We start from the raw sequence: 22,506 nt of genomic DNA, 5'->3' as shown, positions 1-22,506 counted from the left end.
CTACTTAAGAAATGTCAGCGAGATTGAAGTCAGAGTTGGTTAACCTGGCAAAAAGATATTTCCAGTATTTTTCATGAAAGAAAGTGATAATATGTAGACAAGAATTACACATTCCACTGGCTAAGCCAACACCGTCTAAGGATTTTCTTTGTAGTTAATAGCAGTGACTTTATTTTTAAATTTGCCTGTGATACATCGCAATGTTGAGGAGCAAGAGAGTTGGAATGTGGGAATCAGATGCTGTATCATAATGCTGCACAGTTGTGTTCACTTTTTTTTTCCTTTCCAGATTTGATTTTATTTAAATCCTGATTTGAAAAGTATAAATTCAGAGCAAGGGTCTTCTTTTTAACGAAGAGCAAATATAGTGTAGCAAGAAGTTGTTAACGGTGCATTCACCTTTATCCATCCACTAGTTGGATTGAAAAGCCTCAAGTTAAATACTGTAATTTTAAATACTGGATTTTAAAAGAAACCAGATAATTTGTGTGAGCATTGGTAGTCATGCATGCTAAAATAGGGAGTGATCACATCTCGTGCTTCAGGAGCTGCCAGTATTGAAGGGTTGGGAAGAAATTGTATTCCTCCTCCGGGTGTCTGTATTTCCCTCCCCATTTGTAAAACACAGAAAGTGCAGTCCTTGGGGGGTGGTTAAAGGCTTCGTTTCTGCAGCAGGGACGTGACTTGGGATGCTCGTGTGGCTCTGTCATCCAGGTGACAGCACTTGCACTGGGAAGCTGCTCCTTGCCAGGCATTCGATGACTGTACTCTGAACAGAAGTGTGAGGATGGGGGTGTTGGCATCAGCTGACTGATAAGGAGATAGTATATTACACTAAAAATACACCCAGATCTTCACAGGCAACTGTGAATATTACCTGTGTCATGTGCAGCAAGAATGAAACAAAAGTTGAGGTGGGTTGAGCGTGGCTTGGCCTCTCTGCGAGGATATGCTGGGATGCTCTCTGTTCATTCCATGGGATTTCTCTTCCTTCTTCAGGAGCAGCTGCTCACAGAAGTGTGCAGCTATTCAGTGTTTCTTGCTTGTTGCACAGGTGGCCACAGCCCTTGATCACTGCAGGATCAGAGCACTGCTCTGAGCTCAGCATGGCTCGAGTTTGTGTTTAATGCCCTTGCTCCTCGCAGAGCTGCTGACATGGAAAGAGGTGAATCCTGCGAGTGAGGAGAAGAGGAGAGCAGAGGGGCTGAGGATGTAACTCGTGTCATGTTTACTGATTTTTGCAGGGGGAGGGAGGGATGCTTCTGTTTAGGGTGTCTGCACACCCTGGTTGGGTGCATTCCTCTCTCTTCTCATGGAAGCGCACTGTGAGAGGCCAAGGGGATGGGATTGTGTAGCTTTGCAACCTTCTGGTGAAAATGTGAATTTTGGTCCAATTTGTCCTTCCAAGTTTATTTCTTCCTTAGTATGAAGGCCTCAGAGCACTACTAGTATGTATTATTTCTTCTTTTATTGAGATGAAATAAATGGTTTTCATAGTGACTTATAACAGCAAGCAGGAAGAGCTTGCTCTGAATGCACAGTTTTAATCTCATTTTGCATATTTTTAGTTGGATATTTTTTTAATGACTGACAGATGTTAGAACTCTGATTCACAAACAACCATTTTTGAAAGTACAGACCTTTTTGCTAGTGAATAGCAATGTGTTTCTACAAATTCATGTAAATAATTAGATGCCTTGGATGCTTTTGGCTCAGATCCTTAATTTTCACATTTTTAAGTGACAAAATGGCAAATGATGTATTTTCTGGTAGATTACTTCTCATTTGTGTTATTTTTTTATTTGGATGGAAAATGGAATTTTAATTGAAATGCAGAAGATCTGGGTTTTGAGACTTAATTAAAACTCCAAGTGTGAAGGAGAGGCATGATTAAAAAAAAATAAACAGAAAAAATAGTTTGTCATTGTTTCTCAAAAGTTTAGAGTTCATAGATCTTGCCCACAAGACTGGCTGTTTCACAGGTTTCTATGCAGGAGTCCTTTTTAATTTGGGATTAAGGGCTTGTTGAACTGAACCATTGGACTAAACTGAAATGAGGCACTGCTGAAATAGCTGTTGAAGGTAAAAGCTCTCTGAGCATTTCATCAAAGAGTGGCTCCAAGAGAGCGCTGAACAGCAAATTCACCAGTCCCAACTTTTTTTGGTGTAAATTATATGCTTACTATTTTTATTTTATCTAAATTACAGTAGGCATTTGCCCTAATATATGCTGTTACAATTTCATGTTAGATTTGTAATTAAGTTTATTTTTAGAAGAATGCATTTAAGTGGTTTATATAAAATGATTTTCTATTTTTGTAAATGAAATAATTGTTTTTTATTGACTTTCGATTTCATGCAAATGTGGTGGGTTTTTTTTTTTGGCTTGAAGGTTGTGTAAGCAGGAAGAAATTAATGATTTGAGAGTATTTTCATAATACAAAGAATAGAAGATTCATTGTCAGTAGCTGGGGACCCTGAGAGGCAGAGTTAACTCCTTTTAGACATGTTCAAATTCAGCAATGGATGGATGGATGTTAGAGGGTGTGGTACAGTTGGTTTATATAATAAATTTTCCTATTGATTATTTTTCCTGGTTGAGTTGAGAAAGAAAACTTGTGGCTATGTTTGGGATCTGACGCAAAATGGTCAGAATGTCGCAATCCCGAAAATGTCGCAATCCGGGGCAAATCTGATGGACAAGTGAGTGTTAATTGTGAGGGAGCCAGATTTGCTATTTTTAATTTGGCCTCGCTATCACGTCTCTTCACAGATGAATTCGAAGGCTACAGGGAGTTGAATGATGAGTCACCATTGAGTTAGTAAAATCACAATTGATCTCCATTTCCTGTTGATTCCAAAATTACTGAAGTGTGAAAGCCGAGAGTGACTGATCACTTCTTGGAGGGGAGTTTGAGGGTGGAATGTGGAAGTGACTCTCTCTGAAGTAACTCAACGCTGCCCTGGGTGTCAGGACAGGGATGTCTGCAGTGAGAACAGGTGTGTGTGTGATGGTCTGGCTGGCTGAGTTACCTCCAAGGAATGATAATCCACACACTAAAATACGCTCGCCCCGCAGCAAGGTGGGGGGAAGAGGTGTCTGAAGTGGCTAAGGATAGAAGCTGAAGATTAAAGTTTTCATTTGTCTCCTCCGTACTGGAGTTCTGTATTTCTGTTACTTGCCTCTGACCATTCTCTGCTGAAATCCCCGTGCTCCCTGTGTTGTTTCCTCTGGCAGTGCCCTGCTCAGTGGCAGAGGGGGGATGCAGGGGCAGCAGTGGGGTGGGACACAGAACATTTCGTGTGTCTGTTGTTGTTTTCAGCTACCTTTTGATGAATGGCAAATTATCTGTCATTCTGCAGCTTTGTTCTTTTCTTGTGATGGAAATGCTTTTTTTGACAGATACTAATTAGAAACACTGTGGTAAATTGCAGGTAAGATTTAAAATTTCTTTTTTTCCTTCTTAGAACTTACTGTTAGCAAAACCTTTTTTTTTTTTTTTTTGTTAGGAACTATTAAGTCACATTACTAGACTCTGCCCACGTTGCATATGTGAGAGTAAATTCTGCTGAAAGGGGATTCGTTGGAAGAAATTAAAGGGAGGATGTACACTGTTCTGAGTTATACTGGAAGCAAGCTATAAAGAAACCTTGAAGTATCACTTCAGGAAGAGAGAACTTAGTTTAGTTCCCTGGAGGACTAAGAGGAGGTGGGAGGATGCTCCTCTGCTGCATCCCTCACAAAATTCTGATTTTAAAGAATTTTTCTGAAGAGGAATTCTCAAAGGGGAAGTAACAACCTCTGCCTAACGACTTCCCAGATGGTCTTTGAACCATTGAAACTTGTCCTGGCTGTACACTCTGATATACAGTGTTAAAACAGAAATAAAGAACTGAGAGAAGAAGAAATACATATTTTCATTGGAAAGTACGTACAAGTTTTCCCCAGTGTTGCCATAATTAGGATTGTAGAAAACTGGGAATGGGGGGAAAAGAGATGGCTGATCCTGCTGTCTGGAGGCCGGTTTTCGAATTTGTAAACAAAACAGGGGGAAAAAAATCCTGCCGGCTTCCTGACAGGCAGGGTGTGTGGTTTTCAATCAGAGGAGCCGATTCAATTGGTCTGGCTTTTGCGAGGGAACAACGAGAGGAATAAATTGCTCTGAGAGGGTGTAAAGAACTTTCCTTTCCTCTAGAAAAAGTTGAGCAAACATGGAGCACTGAGTTGCATGGTTGAAATTTGGTGAGGCGTGGAAAGGACAGTGGTTTTCAGCAAAGTATGATGTTTGTTCAGGGTGTTGTGAATTCAGGAGTAAGAGCTGCCACACTTTAAAAGACACCTCTCAGTCATACTGAGGTTTAAAGGAGCTGCAAGAAGCTTTATGAGGAGCGATCTTGGCAGTTCTCAATGCTGTCGCTTGCAGAGAATCTTCAGATACTTAGAGGCACACCTTGATACCTTATATCTTGTCTTGTAGGATCTCTGTTGATGTGCCCCACTACAAGAGCACTTTGTTAAGACCAATTAAATGTATAATATTTTTATAATACTTGTGTTTTGGAAAAATCAATATGACCAGTTTCCCTTTGAAATGACATGAAGCCTGTTGTGCTGACAGAGTAGAACGCATTAGGAAGTGGTACTTTGTATCCTCTCAAGAGTAATGTGCTCTTGTTTTCTCTTAATCAGCAGGATGTTCTCCTGTATGTCAGATGTCTTAGTTGTTTTTGTGATCTCTATCAGAGAAGAGTGAGGGGGAAAATGTCAGAGGAACAGAGCAGGTTTAAAAGCTTTATAACAGAGAAGGCCTGCAGCCCTGCATTTCTGGTTAAGTAAAAGTGGTAATCACCACCTTAGGGTTGGACACTTCGTGTTTATGTTTGTGCTTCAAACAATAAATAAAAGAACAACTTGCCCTTCAGAAGAACATAATGTGTAGCCTTTTGAAATACTCTGGAGCATAAGGGATATAATTAACCCTTTTCCCTTTAGCGTGGTTGTGTTTTAGAAGCAAGATGTCTAACACATCTGAAATTGCTTATTTGCCAGTTCACTGAAGTAAGGATTTTTTCAAGTTGATTGTCTGAAAATCCGACCTCTTCTTCCTCCCTCCATTGCTTTCCCCTCCTTCCCTATTTTCTGAGCTGCAGTTTCCAAATTTGTAATAGATCTAGTAGTGGTTGCTTTTTTTTTTTTTAAGTTTTTTAACTTAAAAGTAACCATTGAGAAGGAAAGCTTACTTCCACTCTTGCTCAAGGCTACAGAGAATAGATCTTGGAAGTTCAGTTCACTTGTCCAGGCTTTTCAGAGGAATTTTTTAAGAGATGCTTTTGATGCAGTGAAGGAAGGGCAGAGACTTGAAAGGCCTGACAGCACAACCAGGATTTGGTTCAATGCATGAACGAAACCTCTTCCTGTGATCCTTGAATATTTTGCTTTACTGATCAGGTGTTGGGTAGCACAAATCAATTCTGAACTGCTCCCTCAGATAGTTTTGGTCTGAGCTGTTCCCTCAGATGGTTTTGGTATGATTCAGTGAAAATAAGCTGAAAAGAGACAGAACCCGAAATGCTTCCAACTCTTTTTTTCCCATCTTGACTCTCCTTGAAGTATGTGAATTAGTGTGAGAAAGTGTCTGTAGCTCCCACCGGGTCAAATGGAGGTTGAGATAAAAATACTCATCTCTGTATGTATTGTAATATTGATCGTCATGTGGTAAATAATTCCTTGGCAGCAGGATTGCCAAGTCTGATGTTTTACACTTCATTTGTAAGCTCTGGTGCAGTCTTGCTTCTGGCTCAGTGCTGAGACCTGCTTTTTGTTCTTTGATGGATATCTGCTTCATTACTTCCTTTTGACCAGCCTTTTCTTTCTGATAAACCATCATCCTTTGGATTGGTTTAGCTGCCTGGAGCTCACTGGGTCTGTTAGTCACAGCTACTCTCTTTTTGTTGTGACATTTTAATAAATTAACAGTCTCCATGAGGACCCATTCCTGTTTCTCACCTCTCCTGGCATGGGTGTGCACCAATTCACACCGAAACAATGATTGCTTCCCGGTCCCTTTCTCTGAATGTCATTGTTTTTATCTGTTCCATTGTACACATCTTTACATAGTGTTACCCAACACAGTCATTCCTTTCACTTGGGGACCTCCTTCTTTGGGCGCTCATGGTTTCTGTGGAGGACTCGGAAGTTTTTTGTTAAAGGCAGAGTGGCCCTTTCACAGATCTGGGGGTGGTTCCGAGTTCAGGACTTTGTCTGTGTCCTAAATTGCTGGTTAACTGTGGAGGCAATAAGGAGACCGAGTCCTGGTTTCTGCCTCTGAAGCTGAATGAAGCTGGCATGTGGTAAAGCAAAGCACTGTCGGCTCAGATGTGTTTTCTTAACATGGAACCAACCAGCCTTGCACAAATACCGTGGTTTTCTTTCACAACAGCGGAGCGAGGCCGGCGGAGCTGTCAGGCGGGTGAGGCGAGGCCGAGGGCTGTCCATCACCTCTGCTCCCGCACCAGTTCACCTTCAAACTGGCAGCTGGAAAGGAGGGGGTGTTCTTGTCCAGATCCTTTCTACCTGTGCTTTTTACCCCCCTTCTTTTACTTTATGTTTTTCTTTCTCTAGCTTGATTTAAAGCTTTGTGTTTGGACGTGCATGTGGCACGGTTACCCAGTGCGGTTGTGCCACCGATCACCCGCCCTGGCAGCACAGCTTGTGTTGGCAGGAGCTGTTTGGCTCATGTTGTTTGGGCAGGCGAGTCATAACTACAGGCAGAAGAACGCTTTTTTTGGGGTGGCTGTAGTGGCACAGTGGAGATTAGATTCTTCTTCTATCTCCCAGATTGGCAGCTGGTTTTGCTGTTGATGATGGTGGGGAAGGATGTGGGGTGCTATAATTAGTTGTGGGATTTCAGAGCTTGGATAAACCTTCCTTGTTTCTGAAGGAAACAGTCTCACCAGAACTTTTTTGAACGTAGTCTGGGTCCAGAGAGAGGTTTGATGCAACCCTGTAGCCTAATTCTGAAGTCTTGTAAGCAGCTTCTCCCCGTGTGTCAGTTTCCTTCTCATCAGGAGATGTTCAGAATGATTTTTTTGGGTGGCCCCTCTGTTTGAAAGATGGCAGCTATTGAGATCAATTAATACTTTTTTGTCTATCTTGCAGAATGTTAAGTGTCTATATTGTTATCATGATAAAAGGGTTTCTGAATGCAGTGAAACTAAAGAATATGTCACTTAGGTTTATATATTTAGGAGTGTATTACACTCCACAGGGTTCATGTGGTTTCTCTTGCTTCCCTTTGTCTTGTTCCTCCTTTTATCTGTTGCAGTGGATAAAGTTCACTGTTTAATTTTTAATCTAAGTTCTCTAAGGAAAGATTTCTTATCATAGGTTAATTATAAATGTATTTTCTGTAATAACTTAAATATTAAGTAGTACATTTGTTAATACTTTGCTGAAGAAACGCACGTGCTCATTGATGTTCCAGGTGTTCTAGTGCTAAACCACCTTTTTACAGCAGCTGCCCACTCCACAGTTCCTCTAGGGAGGATATCTTTAATTCCATCAACCAGGTCAAGGCAGTTAAATTCTATTGCAGTTAAGAAAATCTGAGCCTAAAAACTTCTAGTGTGTCATTTCCCCCCTGCCTGAGATGAAAATTGATTTTTGAGAGGATGAAATCCTTTAAGATGGTGATCTTTCCAAATATTGTGCATTTCAAGAATCAGTTCAGGTTAAACCTAGAAAAGCATGTTTAGATCCACTTTTTCCTGGTGAATCCAACAAGCTAGTTTTAAAGATGACTTTAAAGTTGTGTGCCTTGGATAAAAATCTCCTTATGTGTACATCCCTCTGTAGATATCCACTGTAAAAACAAAACAAAACTTTCACTTGGTTGTTTTTCTCTCCTTGATATTACCCATATTTTCGCACTCAAATTTCTTCTAATTTCTTACGTTGTCTTCTTCTTCATGACCTGAACAAATACTGAAAAAGTACCAGGGGGCTGGCTACAGTCAAGTGTTTGTTCTTCATTTATGCCTTTAGGTAGGAGAGGGTTGTATATACAAGGAAAAGAGTAAAAACAGTGACGAAGACTGAGCTCTTCATCTTGGTCTTGGCTTGATTTACCTCCTGGAATAAATCTGTGCTGCTGCAGAGCCCTGTGAGGGGAGGTTCCTAAAGTTGGGAGTGTCTAGAGCAGCATCCAGGTTTGATATTGCTGCTTGGTTTGTCCTAGTCCCATCTCTTGTAACTTCCTGCACCTCTTCCCCCCAGAGTTGCAACACAATTCTTGCAAAACTCTTCCCCCCAGTTTTAGCTGAGCAGGGGGGTGGAGTAAATGATCACTGATGAGGAGCTGCTGAATGAAAGGTGCCATGGATTTATTTGTCTCACCATGTTGGACCCACTGCTTTCTCACGGGGGAATTTGTTAGAAATGCGTCAGGGTAACCTGTTGCACCCCAGGCTCTCCAGAAGCACCTGCCAGAGGGTGAATAGTAATTCTCCTGCTTGCTCTGCCATTCCAGTGCTCTTCTGATAAAAGTGGATATGGTGACGGGAGTTGCAGTTGCCAAGCAATAGAACTCAGCAGAGCCTGGCTGGTTTAATACCTGAACTCTTCTGCTCACCAGAATTGCAGCATCGTGCATCACCCACAGTGCTTCTAGGCAGTGTCTAAAAACTGTATGAGGTTGGAAATCCAATGTCTTGGGCAGTATGTAAATGTAAAATAGACACTGTGGGCTGAAATGTCACTTTGAATCTAAGTGTGGAAGGAGGCTGGAAGTAAACCATTGGCTCTTCTCTTTTTATCAAGTTGTATATATTTAGATTATTTTAGTTCTTATTTTTACTGTTTTACAGTAAGGGTCAATCAATTGCTGATGAGAACATCTGCATAGATACGTTGAAAATCCTGCTTAGATACGTTGAAATTCGTATACTCAAGCTTTCCTTGTATTTTCAGAGAAATTAAACTCCTGGAGTTCCAGTGGTTGACTGTGCCTAAAGAACTCTGGTTTCCCATGCTTAACCCTGTTTATCTGGTAGCTTCTCATCTGTGTGCATTAAGGATGTTTTGTTTGAGGAGAGACTCACCTTGAGTGGTATCACAGAGGTGTTTGGTTCTCTTTTTCCGTGGTTATTGTGCAGTGATGCCTCTGAGACATTAAATACCGTGTGAATGCTGCCCTTGTGGTACAAAGGACACTTCCCTTGGTTGGGCTGTGTTTGTGATGCTAAAAGCAAGTCAGAAGCATCCAATTCACCAGAAAAGTGAGTTCAGGTAAGAACTCCTCCTGGGATAGCTACTTTGGTTTACATTTGCCTTAAATTGTGTTCTGGTGCAAGTGTTTTTGGTTGATAAGGCCTAAACTACATTACTTTGTGTCTGGCGCCAGCCCACATGTTTTACCTTGTATTTGGAGAGGAAGGTTCTTTTTTCAATCTAGTTAGCTCATGGCTGGAAAGCCCCACAGCACCTGCATATATGTAATTTAATACCTTTAAAGCCCTTTTTGGGGATTGCAAGTTGGTCATATTTTAACTGCCTTGAGAAAGCAGGTTACAGCATGACCTATGTGATTTTTAAGCTGTGTAGCTCCCATGTGAAGGGAGGGGTGGGAGAGCTCCCTGTTCTGTTAAATGAAGTTTGATAGCATTAACTTTTTCTGTTCACTTAGATCATCATTTTTTTTTAGCATCACGTAAAATTTCTGTTTTGGTGGAAATATGGGACTAATGGAAGTCTTAGTTCAGTTTGTTAAACCAGAAACATTGTTGTGGAAGACCAGAGAATGTGAGATTTCTGTGTTTGATTGCTTAAGAGCTGGTTAGCACAGCATAGTAGGGCTCTGTGTTGCATATTGTTAAGAGTAATTGCATCAGACCTGTAATTTTTGTGTGGATCTATGACTCACTGTTAAATCCTTTGCTGACCATTATGGATGCAACTGTATGTTATGATACTGTTTTGTCAGTTGAGTTCTAATGAAGCCTGAATGATCTGGCCTGATTAGCCAGCCATTTTTTGAAAATAATAATACTAAAAAAAATCCCCAAAAGCTTTTAAAGAGTGACAGCTTTCCTAGATTACTGCAGGGTGGCACGCAGCTAAGAGCATGGTAAAGTCTTCCTAAATGGGAGTTGCTGAGCCCAGCCACATGATGAATTTTCATTCTGGAAGAATTTGGCTGCTTATCCCAGCTACCTAAGTGTATATCCCATAGGTTTCTGTCAGCCAGTTGCTGAGTCACTTGGATGTGCAGACAACTGTTTTAAAAACAAATAAATAAAATCATGCACGCAACTATTTTTTTTTTAAGGTGGAAAGAACAGTCCCCAGGAGAGACAATTTTTGCTAAGCTCTATTGTCATCACAGATTGTGAAACATAAATTCTGTGTTATAAACAGCTTGTAATTTCAGTCTTCCATTTTTGCTTTAGCAGGCATTAGACTGAAGCTGCTGGCATTGGGTTTAAACATTATTAGCACCATTAAAAATGTTTTACTCTCACAGTTATTGATCATAACATGCCACCTACTCACTTGTATGTTACATATTTTGTGTAGAATGGCACATGCTCATTTTGTGGTGCTGTCAAGGAAGTTACAGTGTGGGATAAGAAAAAGTGCAGAGGTTTGAAGTCTGTCTCCTGTGAGGAGGGGCTCATCTTTAGTGATTTAGGCATTACCTCCTTTCTTCTGCAGTTTTAATTTGTTGTTTGAGTTTTCTCACAAGCTGGACGAGGCTGTTACTCTGCAGTGTTGCAGGGGATGATGCTGAAGTTACATTCAGCTGGTGCTTCTGACAGCTTTCCCTTGCCTATAAATGCACCGGAGCAGTTTGCCAGAGGTTAGAGTATTCAGTTCCAGCCACGGTAAGGTTCAGACAATTACTTTCAGTGTTTGACACCTACGAGGTGTTAATGGGTGAGGAATTTGCTGGTGAGGTTCATCTTCGAGTTAGCTGTTCTTCTTTGGCAGAGACCCTTACAGGCATTGCCCATAACATGGGCACTACAGATCAGGGTTAAAAATTTGCTGCTTCTTTTCCTGGCTATGCTAGCTGGGGGTTCTGGGTTGGATGTTATCCTCCCTCCATTCCTGCCCTGTGCACCCACGAGGATGAGCAGGAATCCATGCCAGCCGAGCCACTGCTGTGCTATTTCAGCAGCAGGGGGTAATGGATGTGGCTTCACAGGAACCCCCGAGGGATGTGGTGTATCAGAGCTGTCTTGGTCAGAGGGGATTAATTTGGAGATGACTTGTCATGAGGATGCTTTCACGTGAGCTGGGCTAATTCTAGACCTCCTTGCTCTGGTGAGCTGTGTAGAGAAGGCATCAATCAGTGTTATTAAAGGGATTCAGTTCATTTTGTTGGCTCCATTTTTGCTAAGCTGCTGTTCCTGTTGATATTCAAAGTAAAATGTTGGCAGCGCGAAAGCAAGCGAGTTGAGGGACAAAAACGTTTTTTATGCTGAAATTTTATTTGTGTAAACTTATGGGGAAGTTGGAGGAAGTTCATGGAAAGCAATAATGCCAGAGATATCTTTAGCCAATGACAGCTGAAAATTGCAAGAGCAAAAAGACAGAGACAGTTTTAGTTTGTGATGTGGGTTGTAGCACTTTTGTGTGTTATTTTTGTGAATGTTTTGTTCTGGTCAGCGTGGTAACACAGTGACCTTTGGATTTGGAATATATAGTTAGTAGAGTGGCAGAAGAGAAAATTAAAGTAGGATGTGTGTATTTTTCTAAGGACTGTGGGAGACAAGGAAAATGTATGTGGAGAAGGGGAATCTAGTTGCCTTTTAAAGTACATGCACTAAATTTGATTTGCCTCTTATGACACCACTTTTTCCTTCCAAATCTGGGTGAAAATAATTCTGTAAAAGGTTGATAGGAGTGATGAGTAGCATGAGGTAAATTAATGATAATATACTATGTTTCTCAGAAATTACAAGCTACATTGCAATATAATCTCCAGTCCCGTGAGTGTTTTGAAGATCATAGTGGTCTGGCTTTGTCCTTCAAAGCTTAACTTGTAATTAAATGGAAAAAAACCCAAAAACCCAAGCCCTCCTTCTTGGCCTTAGATATGTTATGAAGAATGTTCTCAGGACTTATATTCAAGTGGAAACAGTGGGGTTTTGTTTGGGTTGGAGTATTCCCTTTCATGTTTTGAAAGCCAAAGATGGCAGTGTTGTCCTAGTGCTGGAAATACAGAAGTTGAAATTCAATTATGGTCTTTCTTAGCAAAATCTAAAATGACTGACATTTTCTGGGTCATGGGGTGCCTTTTATCTCTCCCCTTCCCACCCTGAGAGATGTAGCTTCATAAAATCTTGGTAAATGTAAAGAGGTTCATGTAGCATATTCAATGAAGAGAAATAGTTCAGTGGGTAGGGAAGCAGCTTGAATCGTGATGTAGATTTAGTTCCCTCCTTGTTACTGGTTCTGACATCCCAAGAGGTAACACAGAAGCTGGCTTCCCTGGGAAGAGATCTAGTGATTGATGTGACACATACAGGATAGGTGAGCTTAGAGAGTACAGAAATTTTGTGGGAGGTTGTGTAAGTACATTAAAGACACTAAAATATATATCTCATTCATAGTGTCACTATGGAGGCAAAACCAAGAGCTCAGTGGGTGGTGGAATCCTGTGTTAATGTAAAGTGTCATAAGCAATCTCTCCAACCACTGATTTCTGTGAACTCCACATTTAATTTCTTCTTTGCAGAGTATGCAATTAAAGAATCCTGAGACTTCAGTAGTAATTTTTTTTTTCCTTACGTCTGCAAATGGTGCAACTGTACTGAAACTTTTCATGGGCTCGAAGGGAAATTGTGGTTGCTAAGCTGTTCCTTCTCAGACTTTTGAGCTTTGCCTTCCATGCCATTGAAACTACTGCAACAAAGAAGGCTTAGGCCCTGGCCATGGGCTGCAGTGACTCTCTGTTTAGTGATGACTGAATAACACTTAAAAGGGGTTTGTTCTAAGGGCTAGATGATAGTCCTGATGGCTTCCTTAAAACATGCTTAATTCCTAGGAGTAAGGATGAAGAGACATATAAAGATTAAGTTATACTTTCCCCTGTTTATAGTCTGTATGGGCATCACATATTCAGACTATTCTTTCTGTTTTCATCGATGTGTCCTTCTGCTTCTCTTCGGAGCAATTACAGACATGTAGGATAGAGGCCTCTTATAAACCTGATGATTGACTTTATCCTAAGTTCAGCTCCTTTTTCCTAACACGATTCAACCTTTCAGTGTCTTCGAGGAATTTTTTTTAGAGCACTAAAGTTTTTTCCAGTGTGCTGGACAACCCCTCCATTGAGTTGATCCAGTAGATAGTAAACATGTCAATATGCAGCCCATGATACATTATGCAGCTCTAAATCCACTCAGTGCAATAAACATGTTTTGTTGTTGTGAGAGAGGGATGGGAACTCTGGAGATGCTTGCCTGAAAAGGGATGCTGCATGCTGGGAATCTGGGATGAGGGCAGCTGGACTGCAGCCACATTCAGTAGCTGTTTTGGACTCTTTCTTTACAAGGACCTGCCATAGATTAAAACTAAAAAACACATGATGAAAAGGAAGTGGCTCTTTTGGGAATAAATAACAACACTGTTCAGAAGATGTGCTGATCTCCCAGAAAGACCCACAGCTCAGAGCTGACATTACTGAGGGGTGATGTGGTCAGGCCTCTTTCATTAGAGCAGTTTGGGAGAGAGCAATGTTCTGCACTCAGTAACATCAGCTCTCTGCTGACCAGAGATCAGCAGTAGCTGTCTGGGAACGCCGACCTCTCTTTGGAGTGGAGTGTGCTCAGAAAAGCCATTATTGGCAAAGTGAGCTGTGGTGGTGTGAGCAAGCTACTCTCTAAAAGTAGAACCAGCCACAATTGTCTTCTTGTATTAAGCCTTGTGGTTCTTTCTTTGTGTGGGAATTCATCCAGCACTGATGGTAACACACTGTGCCTGTTACCAACTGTGCAGAATTTCAGGGTAGATGAGAAGTTGAGCAACCTCATGTTCTCCCTTAAAAAAAGAACCCTTTGGAACCTTGTGGATCACAGACTTGGCCCTCAGAATGGGTATCACAACTCCTGGACAGGAAAAAAATACGTAATTAAAACAATTTCTGCACCCTTAGTGGTTTTTTTTCAGCAACTAATGTAAAGGTATGATCTTTGTAAAACTGCAACACTGAAGGTATCCTCATTTAAGATTAACTTTGCATCTCTACTGTGAAGTAAAGGAGACAGTTCTCACAGAAGCAAAGTCAGAAGGGGGAAAACAAAGGGAAATCAGAAATCAGGAAATCGGGAAATCAGGAAAAAGGTGAGTGTGAGTTGATATCAAGGTCGCTGGTGAGATGCTCATGGCAGGCTGTCTATCCTCATTCTTGTTTCAGAGATGTAAAGGACCGCTCAGGCTGAAGAAGTCTCTGTTGCTAGGGAAAGCCTGACCCAGCTGGAGTAGACTTGTGTTGAAAAGGCTTTAGGATTGTGAAAGGGATGTGCTGGATTGACTTGGTGACTCAGAGCTGCCTTGGTGCTGCTTTGTCTGAGACCTTTTGGTGTTGAGAGAGCCAGACAGTGGTGGTTGCTCCATCTTTAACTTCTGGCTAGTTGAGAGGATATTGAGACTGTGCAGTGTAGTACAGCCTTCTAATGTCATCCAAAAAAGTAAAGGGTCAAAGGCAAGGCTTAAAATGTCGAGGAGTGTGGGTTTTTTTAAAGAAAAAGTATATAGTTGTGTTTCTTTAGAACTTCTAAGTGGAGCAACCTGTTGGAATACAAAACTTGTAACTACACCATGATGAAATTTCTTCTTGTAGGAAATGAATCTTTCTCTTATTAAAACCAGTGAATGTGTGAGCTGTCAATGCTGCCCATGAACACCTTGGTATTGATAGTGAATTAGTGAATTATATGTTAGTGAAATAGATAAATTTGTGTCCAGCTGGGATCTGATGTAGCAAGAAGTTGTAGTGTAGGGTGAACATTGAAAAGCCTTCTGCTGCTTTGTCTGTGCTAGCATGAGATTTTGCAGAAAGAAGGGAAGGGTTCCTTCCAAAGACTGAGGGGCATCAGCCAAGTCCTTTCAGGACTCACCAGTGACCTGAAGTAACTGGCAGATACAGGAAAAGCGAAGAGCTGCTGTGTGGAGTAAATGACTGTTTGTAAATAGAGGATGATGAGATAGCAGGTGTTTCTCAAGGTGACAAGGCAGTTCTGCATGTCAGAATGGTTTTAATGATCCAAGTCAGCTTTGGCAAATCATAGTTAAGGTTGAGAGGAATCTGCTGGATCACTGCACTCTGTGACACAGCTTGTTTGGAGCCTGCCCAGCCTGTCCTCAGCAGCGGTGCTGTGTGTGTGTGTGTGTGTAGGTGGGTGGGGTGTTTGTGTGTGTGTGTGGTGTGTGTGTGTGTGTTCACAGCCCCAGCTCTGCTCCCAGCCAAGGCACCACTTACACGGAGACTTGCCAGGAGGCTCTGCCAGATCAAGGAGCATTAATTACTCTCGTCGTATGAACCTGTTACGTGCAATCACTTTTCCTGGTAGTTCATTGACCCCATCTCAGTTACATGAGCAGGCTTGGATCTGTTCTCTGAATAGGAATGGGCTGCAGGTCGTCTGGATGACTGGGGTGTGGAGTGGGTATTACTATTGCCTTTGGAAGTTTATATGCCCTGCAGTTTGCCCATGGGATGCTCCCAGAAAAAAAGAGCACAAGTGGGCTTCTTCTTGGATAGCAGCTAGAGCTCAGGGCCTCTGGACTAAAGAGCTGTTTCCAGGGAGAAATTTATGCTTGTCTAGGTAAAGAGTGCTTTGCTTCTCTTCAGTATTTTACCGTATTGGGGAGTTATCTTTTAAACAAATAAATACATTTGTCTTTAAAGAACAAATTTCTGACTCTGAATTATGTACTTGGTTTAGGCCAAGTCTGATAAATGTTAGACAGTTTAAGGAAAGGCTTGGAGATCTGTAGGCAACTGAATGAAAACAGCATGAATCTGACTATTGGTAATTATCCTGGGTGTTTATGATCTCCCCAGAACTAGTGGGGCAGGGTAATAAACAGCTGTTGCATTTTTATGTTCTGTTAGTGAGCAAAATAAATACATAATGCTTAATTTCCAATTCTGAATTGAACGTGAAACAAAGGCAAGTAATCCTAGTCATATTAAAAAAGTTCTCTAAACTGGAATATCCAAAACTGTTAAATGGAGTATAAATGCTCTAAAGAGAATTTTCTGTGCACTTCATTGTGTCTGACAGACCGGTTTATATTGTAAGTCCATATAGGCTTTCTCTCAAATGGCATCCAAAGAAAACACAGCACAGCCAGATGGAAATTGGAGTTGACTTTGAGCTCTGATTAATTTGTTTTTCATATAATCCTTTTCAGGGCAGCGAGAAAAACGTGAGAAAAAGATGATGTATTGTGGTATAATTAACTCTGGTGAACAATGTGAACTTTAAAAGAAATTTGTTTTAAAAAATATCTGCTTTAATGGGAACTGATTTTTCCAAGTGTCAGGATGGCCCACAATGCTTGTCCTATTTCATATTTGTGTCTCTGCAGTTCTCATTATATGTGTAAAGTTCTGCAAAACATAACTCACTAGATGAACTAATAAGTTCTTAAATCAAAAATGTCAACAGCCACTCATCTATGATCAGTTTCTAATGTGGGACCCCACTGGACTTCATCCTTTTCCATACTAGGAGGATGAGGTTTCGTAACTGAGGCGAGTGCATACTTTTGCCATAAAGCTCTAGAAATTTCATTGATTTATAAAAGCATTAAATATCTAAAATTAAGTAACTTTTGAGCTGAAACAAACATAAAGCTAAAAGCAGTATGACTTTGAAAGCCCAGCCTCAAACAGAGACATGAACAGATATATAATGCTTTAGTTAATGGTTGCTGCCATTTCTCTTACAAATTGTTCTTTAGGGTATTGTAACTCAGCTGTTTTTAAACCCATCACTCTGGAACCTTGCCTGCAAAATGTCAGCGCAAGTGCAAATTTTATTTCTTTAACAAAATAAAGGGCTTGGAGCAGTTAGGCTTTCTAAACTTTTATGGCAGGAAAATAAATTCCACTACTTTTGCTTTGCCACAGCAAGAGCCATACTGTTCACCTTGGCCTGCCATTAGGCAGAGATGGAAACCAAAATGGTTTAAGGGGGGGCACTGTGTTTTAACTTGCCTTTTCAAAACAAGAGAAGCCCACTGTCAGAGTGTAAATGCCCTCTGGGCAGAGGGCACAGTCCCTAGGGTGAATGGAGGGTTCGTGGCTTTAGGAGATGTTTTCTGAAGTTGAAAGGAAGATGTGGGTACCAGCTCATTAAAGGAATTTAATAAGGCTTGAGGTTGTTTTTCCTATAGGTTCAGGGGAGAGCCCCTCACTTCTTCTGCACTAACCAGTGCATCTCTTACCAGATCGACTGCCTTGGACTTCTTTAACATTGTCTCTCTTCCATCTGGTTTCTAAAGCTGGGTACTGCCAACTCATTCACCCTTTTTAGTGTTTTCCTGAAGTTCAAGCCTTGACACATATTCCTGCAGTAGAGTCCAATTTTTCTGAAATCAGTGTGTACGAAAATGGGGATTTTCTGTCTCAGTGCTCATAAAGACCAAGTGTTATTATTGTTTTTGAAGGTATAAGGAATGAACTTTCTTGCACATAGTTACTTCAGTGCAGCAAGTCACGTTTAATAGCCTTTGCTTTCAGCTTGAATCTTTACAGAAGGAAGATTAGGTAATAGTTTGTGTAGAAACATCTGTTTCCTAACAAAGATCTTGCCCTATATTATTTTTTTATGCTGTCCCTCTAACCAGAAAGTCCTTTAGTCTTTTAAAGGCTTAGAAGTCTTTAAGTCCTTGTTGGGTATTAGAGTTGCTGTGGTTTTAGCATGCTCATGCTCTGGATCCTTTGTTAGCTTAAGTTATTAGCCTTAGATAAGTGTTGTGGGATGGAAGGACTGGTTTCTATTGTCAGCACAATTTCTGAATCTCTGGACAATTTGTCTGGGTTAGAATTTAAGTTTTTTGGCTCCAGTGCTTGTTTAGACCTTACCCTTGTCTGAGGAAAAGATGTTCTTAAAATAATTAAGCCTAGCATGCATTAAAAGAGAATCTTTCCACAAAATTGAATTGCTTGGGGTTTATTTGAGTTTTGGGTTGCTTAAATAAATAGGCATTTTGCTTTGTTTGCTTACAAGCAACTTAGTATCTCTAATGGGGAATCTTTTTTCCATGTTTTCCAAAGAAGACCAGCTCTGAGGGTTTTGAGCAACAGCTCTCTACACTCTGTAGTTCTTTGTTTTACATCCAAGTGGATTGTATGTGTCTAAATATTACATTATTAACACACATGTCTTCCAGCCCCTTTAACATTGTCATTGTGATATGTCTGTAATATGGAAAGACTTAATACATAGATTTATTAGGGAATAATCCTTTTGGTCATTGTTTTCTTGAGAGTTCATAGAGTTCAATCTGCTGTTTTCAAGGAAAGATTCTTCACTGTGATGCTGCATGTTCTTGTAAATAAATTTATCCTGTGTTTCTTAGAACTCAAGAGACTTCTTTATATCTTGGTGCCAAAATTAGTGAAACTTGGTTTACTGGAACATACAAACAGGGATTCAGTGCAATAAGTCCAAGCACTTTGTTTTCTTCCCAATCACAGAGCAGGAAGTGCTGACCAGCTTTCCATGGATTTAGTGTTGTTGCTGACCTACTGCAAGACCAGTATTCCAAGAATTAGGGCTTGTTTGGCGTGTGACCCTGGAAAGAAAGAGTGATTTGAGGCCTAAGTTGTAATTTTCTGGGAAATGCCCTCTTTGTGTGCATGTGTCTTAAGCAGGGCGGGGAGTGAATTAGTAACATAATGACCAGTGGATCACTTTCTGTTTTACCTGACTGGCTTGAAGTGATGTGGCTCAAGCCCTGCTCTGGGCACACATTCATGAGCTAAATTGAAGCAGGGTGTGCAGATGCATTTGGTTTATCTTTGTATTCCTCAGCTCTTCCCATCAGCAGTAATAAACCAACATTCTCTGTTGGTTGCAGAATACAGGGAGAGCCGTGCCGCTCCTGGTAGTGCTTAGTGTGACAGGTTAAATGAAATGAAGATTCCATGGAGGTGTAAATCAAGCACTCATTTTCTATTTTAACACTGCAACCTAGGTAAAAATTTTATGGCCATCAGAATATCCTTGTTGCGTTCCAGTTTCAAAAGGCTTAGGAATGCCTTATTTATTAACTTTTCTTCCTCCTGCTCCATTTCAGTTTGCGGGCCAAATGTCGACATTCGCAATGATATCCATGAGCTGAAGCGCCTGGAGAACTGCACGGTGATCGAGGGTTTCCTGCAGATCCTGCTCATCTCCAAAGCTGAGGATTACCGCAACTTCCGCTTCCCAAAGCTCACTGTCATCACTGACTATTTGCTGCTGTTCCGTGTGGCAGGCTTGGAAAGCCTCAGTGATCTCTTCCCCAACCTCACAGTCATTCGTGGCAGGAACCTCTTCTACAACTATGCCTTGGTTATCTTTGAAATGACAAATCTGAAAGAGATTGGGCTTCACAACTTGAGGAACATCACCCGCGGGGCCATCCGGATCGAGAAGAACTCTGATTTGTGTTACCTCTCCACGGTGGACTGGTCTCTCATCCTAGATGCAGTGTCCAATAACTACATCGTTGGGAATAAACCTCCAAAGGAATGTGGGGACTTGTGTCCGGGAACAATGGAAGAAAAGCCATTGTGTGAGAAGACATCTATTAACAATGAGTACAACTACCGCTGCTGGACCACCAACCACTGCCAGAAAAGTAAGATATGAGTAGATATCCTGTTTTTGTTACCTCTTTGGGAAGTAAACATTTAGTTTTGTGGTTTTATTTTAAGCTCTTCAGCAGCTGAAACTTTTATTCTAGTTGCATATAGTTTACATGAGTTATCCAGTTGCCACATAAATAGATTCTTCCCCAGTCAATAAAGATTTGTCTCACTTAAATTAAAAAAAAAAAAGAAAAAAACAACAAATCAGCAACTGTAAAACAAACCCAAACAAACTCCCATAGTTACTTCCTCGTGGAAAGTGTAAGTATGGAACCAGTGCCATTGTAGCAAAGCTGGAGGCAACTTTACCTCCCTTGAGGACTTTGGCAGGAGGTGGCCATCGAGTGCCATCTCCTCCTGCTGAAGTGACATTCCATCTGTGCCAGAGCTGTTGCTGTGCTGAAGCTGTTCACTGGACTTTGTTTTTTGCTTCTCTTGGCATGTACCTCCAGACATTCCTGTAATGGTAAATCCTGTACGTAAGGACTTGTTTACTGACATAAATTTTCACAGTACTGTCTGTAGAGTCAAAGAGTCCATGAATATCTTGATTCCCAGTGAAGTTACCCTTGTCTGTTTTATTCTTATCTGGCAGGTTTATGTCTTTCTGATAGCAAGTATTAGCAAAAACAAAACCTGATCTCTTCTCACTTTTTAAAAATAGAGTAAACAAACACATAGTTTACTCAGGTAACATGATTACATGGCAGGCTTTTTGAGTTCATCCTGTAACTTTACGAAAGCTGAGCCCTGCAGTATCAGTAGGGCTTAATTACAGTCCTCACTGGGAGGAACAGTTCCTAAATTCCACATGCAGTCTTGACCAAAGCTGCCATAATGATAGGAAACACCACAGTGTCAGAAATCAGGACTATATTCAGGTTACCTTCATCTGGGATGTTATGTTTTTCTAAAGTGGCTTGTCAGTTTCTTGTGGAGTCCTCCTGTTCAATTAGAACTGCAATTAAAGTACCTCGTGGGGCAGTTTCAGTCAACACATGCCAAAAATACCTCTGCAAAAAGGCATTTGGAGTATGTGCTTTTATCAATACTTACAGGAAATAAAGTTCGTTTTTTAAACAAAGCGAAGAAACCCCCTCAGCCTGCTACTGGGAGACTTTGTGCTTTGCCCAGGGCGAGGGGAGTGTAGCTCTGAGTCCTGCAGGCCAAATTTATGTCTTCATTAACAGAGTGTAACCCTGTTGTCTACAGAGGGTGACCAAGGTGACTCCTGTGCAACCTCATTGCCCTCAGTGGTTCGAATGGATGTAAGGAGAGTGTATTTAATGAGATATAACGACTTACTTGCTTTCTGTTGAGTGCTTTGCCTGTTTGGAGTAGAAGAAAGTAACATGCAAAAAAACTTTTTTGGCATCTAAGGGACTGTTAAAATAATTTGGATCCCAAATACGTGAGAAGAAATTTGTTTAAATAAAATGAGGTCATAGTTAGACTGTGATAGCAGGACTTTGAAGGCAAGGGTAGGTAATGGGGTTTTTTTCCATATATGCTTTCATCTCCTTTCATGGGAGATTGTGAAGAAGAAAGCAAGTGTTGGAAAAGAGCCTTGAAAGGCTTGTTAAGAGCATTACAGTGTGGAAAAACAATTTGGTTTAGATTATCTTAGGATGTACAGCATATAAAGAAATTATCAAGTCCTAATCAATAAAAAGAGTGAGAAATCTGGACCTGTTCTAATCTGTTAGTTGTGATAAGCCACAGACTTTGAGGAAGATGACTTTAAATTTGCAGGCCAGTCATCTAAAAAGAAAACAACCCCAAAGCACTCCTGCTCTGAAGAAAAACAAGGGAGGTATAAAAGTGCAGTTGTTCCAAAGGAAGCTTTTTGTCTCCCCTGCTAGATTGCTCGGGCACTTTGGCAATGAACTCCTGATCAGGAGAGGACTCTTGCAGTACAGAATCACACGAGACATGAAAAAGAATAGAAGGAAGAACTTTTCAGTTACTGAGCGTTTCAGTCGGCATTTTCCTACTGGTGGAGATATGACACCTATGTTATTTTCCAGGGAATATTTTTCTAGTGCAGTATCTAATTTAACCCTGACATTCTCCTTGTGCGTCACAGTAATGTTAAGCTGAAAGTGCTCTCTATCTTTCAGGGTTCCATTGTGCCTTTTTATTTTTCTTTGCTCTGGCTCTGTGGAGGAGTGTGTATTAAATCTCTCTTGTGTTTAGGTTTTACGCTGAAAGATCTGAAGTTGGTGGGTAAATGCTGTGTGGGAACACTTGGTACTTTAAGTAGCCTGGCTTCTGTTTAGTTTTGCCATTGAGTGGAAGTTGTTTTTTTCCTTCTTTTTCTTGCTCACAAACAAAGGAAGAAGCTTGTGCTTCCTTCAATATAACTTGTGCAGGAACAATGCTGAGGGAGGAGGGAGGGAAGGATATGCTGTGTCTGACAGAATAATCCATGGACATTTCTATAGAAGAGCAAGCTCCAAAGAAACTGTAACTTTTATATTTTCCTGGGTATTTTTAAGGTTCAGCGTAAAGCGTCAGCAGCTCTCCTGCCAGTTTGGTTGCCCTGGTTTCTGTGTAGTGTACATTCCTTTACCTTCGAGTGCCCCAAGGCAGCAGCAATACTAGTTTGCTCTCTTTGGAGCTGCAGCATGTT

The 22,506-nt window shown here is 41.0% G+C and overlaps 1 protein-coding gene across 2 annotated transcripts in view; it reads left to right on the top strand.

Moving 5' to 3' along the window:
* IGF1R (insulin like growth factor 1 receptor) overlaps positions 1 to 22,506 on the top strand; it is a 172,379-nt gene that overhangs the window by 10,522 nt on the left and 139,351 nt on the right. For both annotated transcript variants that reach the window (XM_015639195.1, XM_015639194.1), the window contains exon 2: positions 19,319 to 19,864. In XM_015639195.1, the coding sequence (XP_015494681.1) occupies positions 19,319 to 19,864 (546 nt within the window). The remainder of the gene's footprint in view (positions 1 to 19,318; positions 19,865 to 22,506) is intronic.

The sequence above is a fragment of the Parus major genome, chromosome 10 (genome assembly GCF_001522545.3).
Source record: "Parus major isolate Abel chromosome 10, Parus_major1.1, whole genome shotgun sequence".
Classification (NCBI taxonomy): Eukaryota; Metazoa; Chordata; class Aves; order Passeriformes; family Paridae; genus Parus; species Parus major.
Note: the sequence above shows the minus strand (reverse complement) of the source record. Positions and strands in the feature narration are given on the sequence as shown.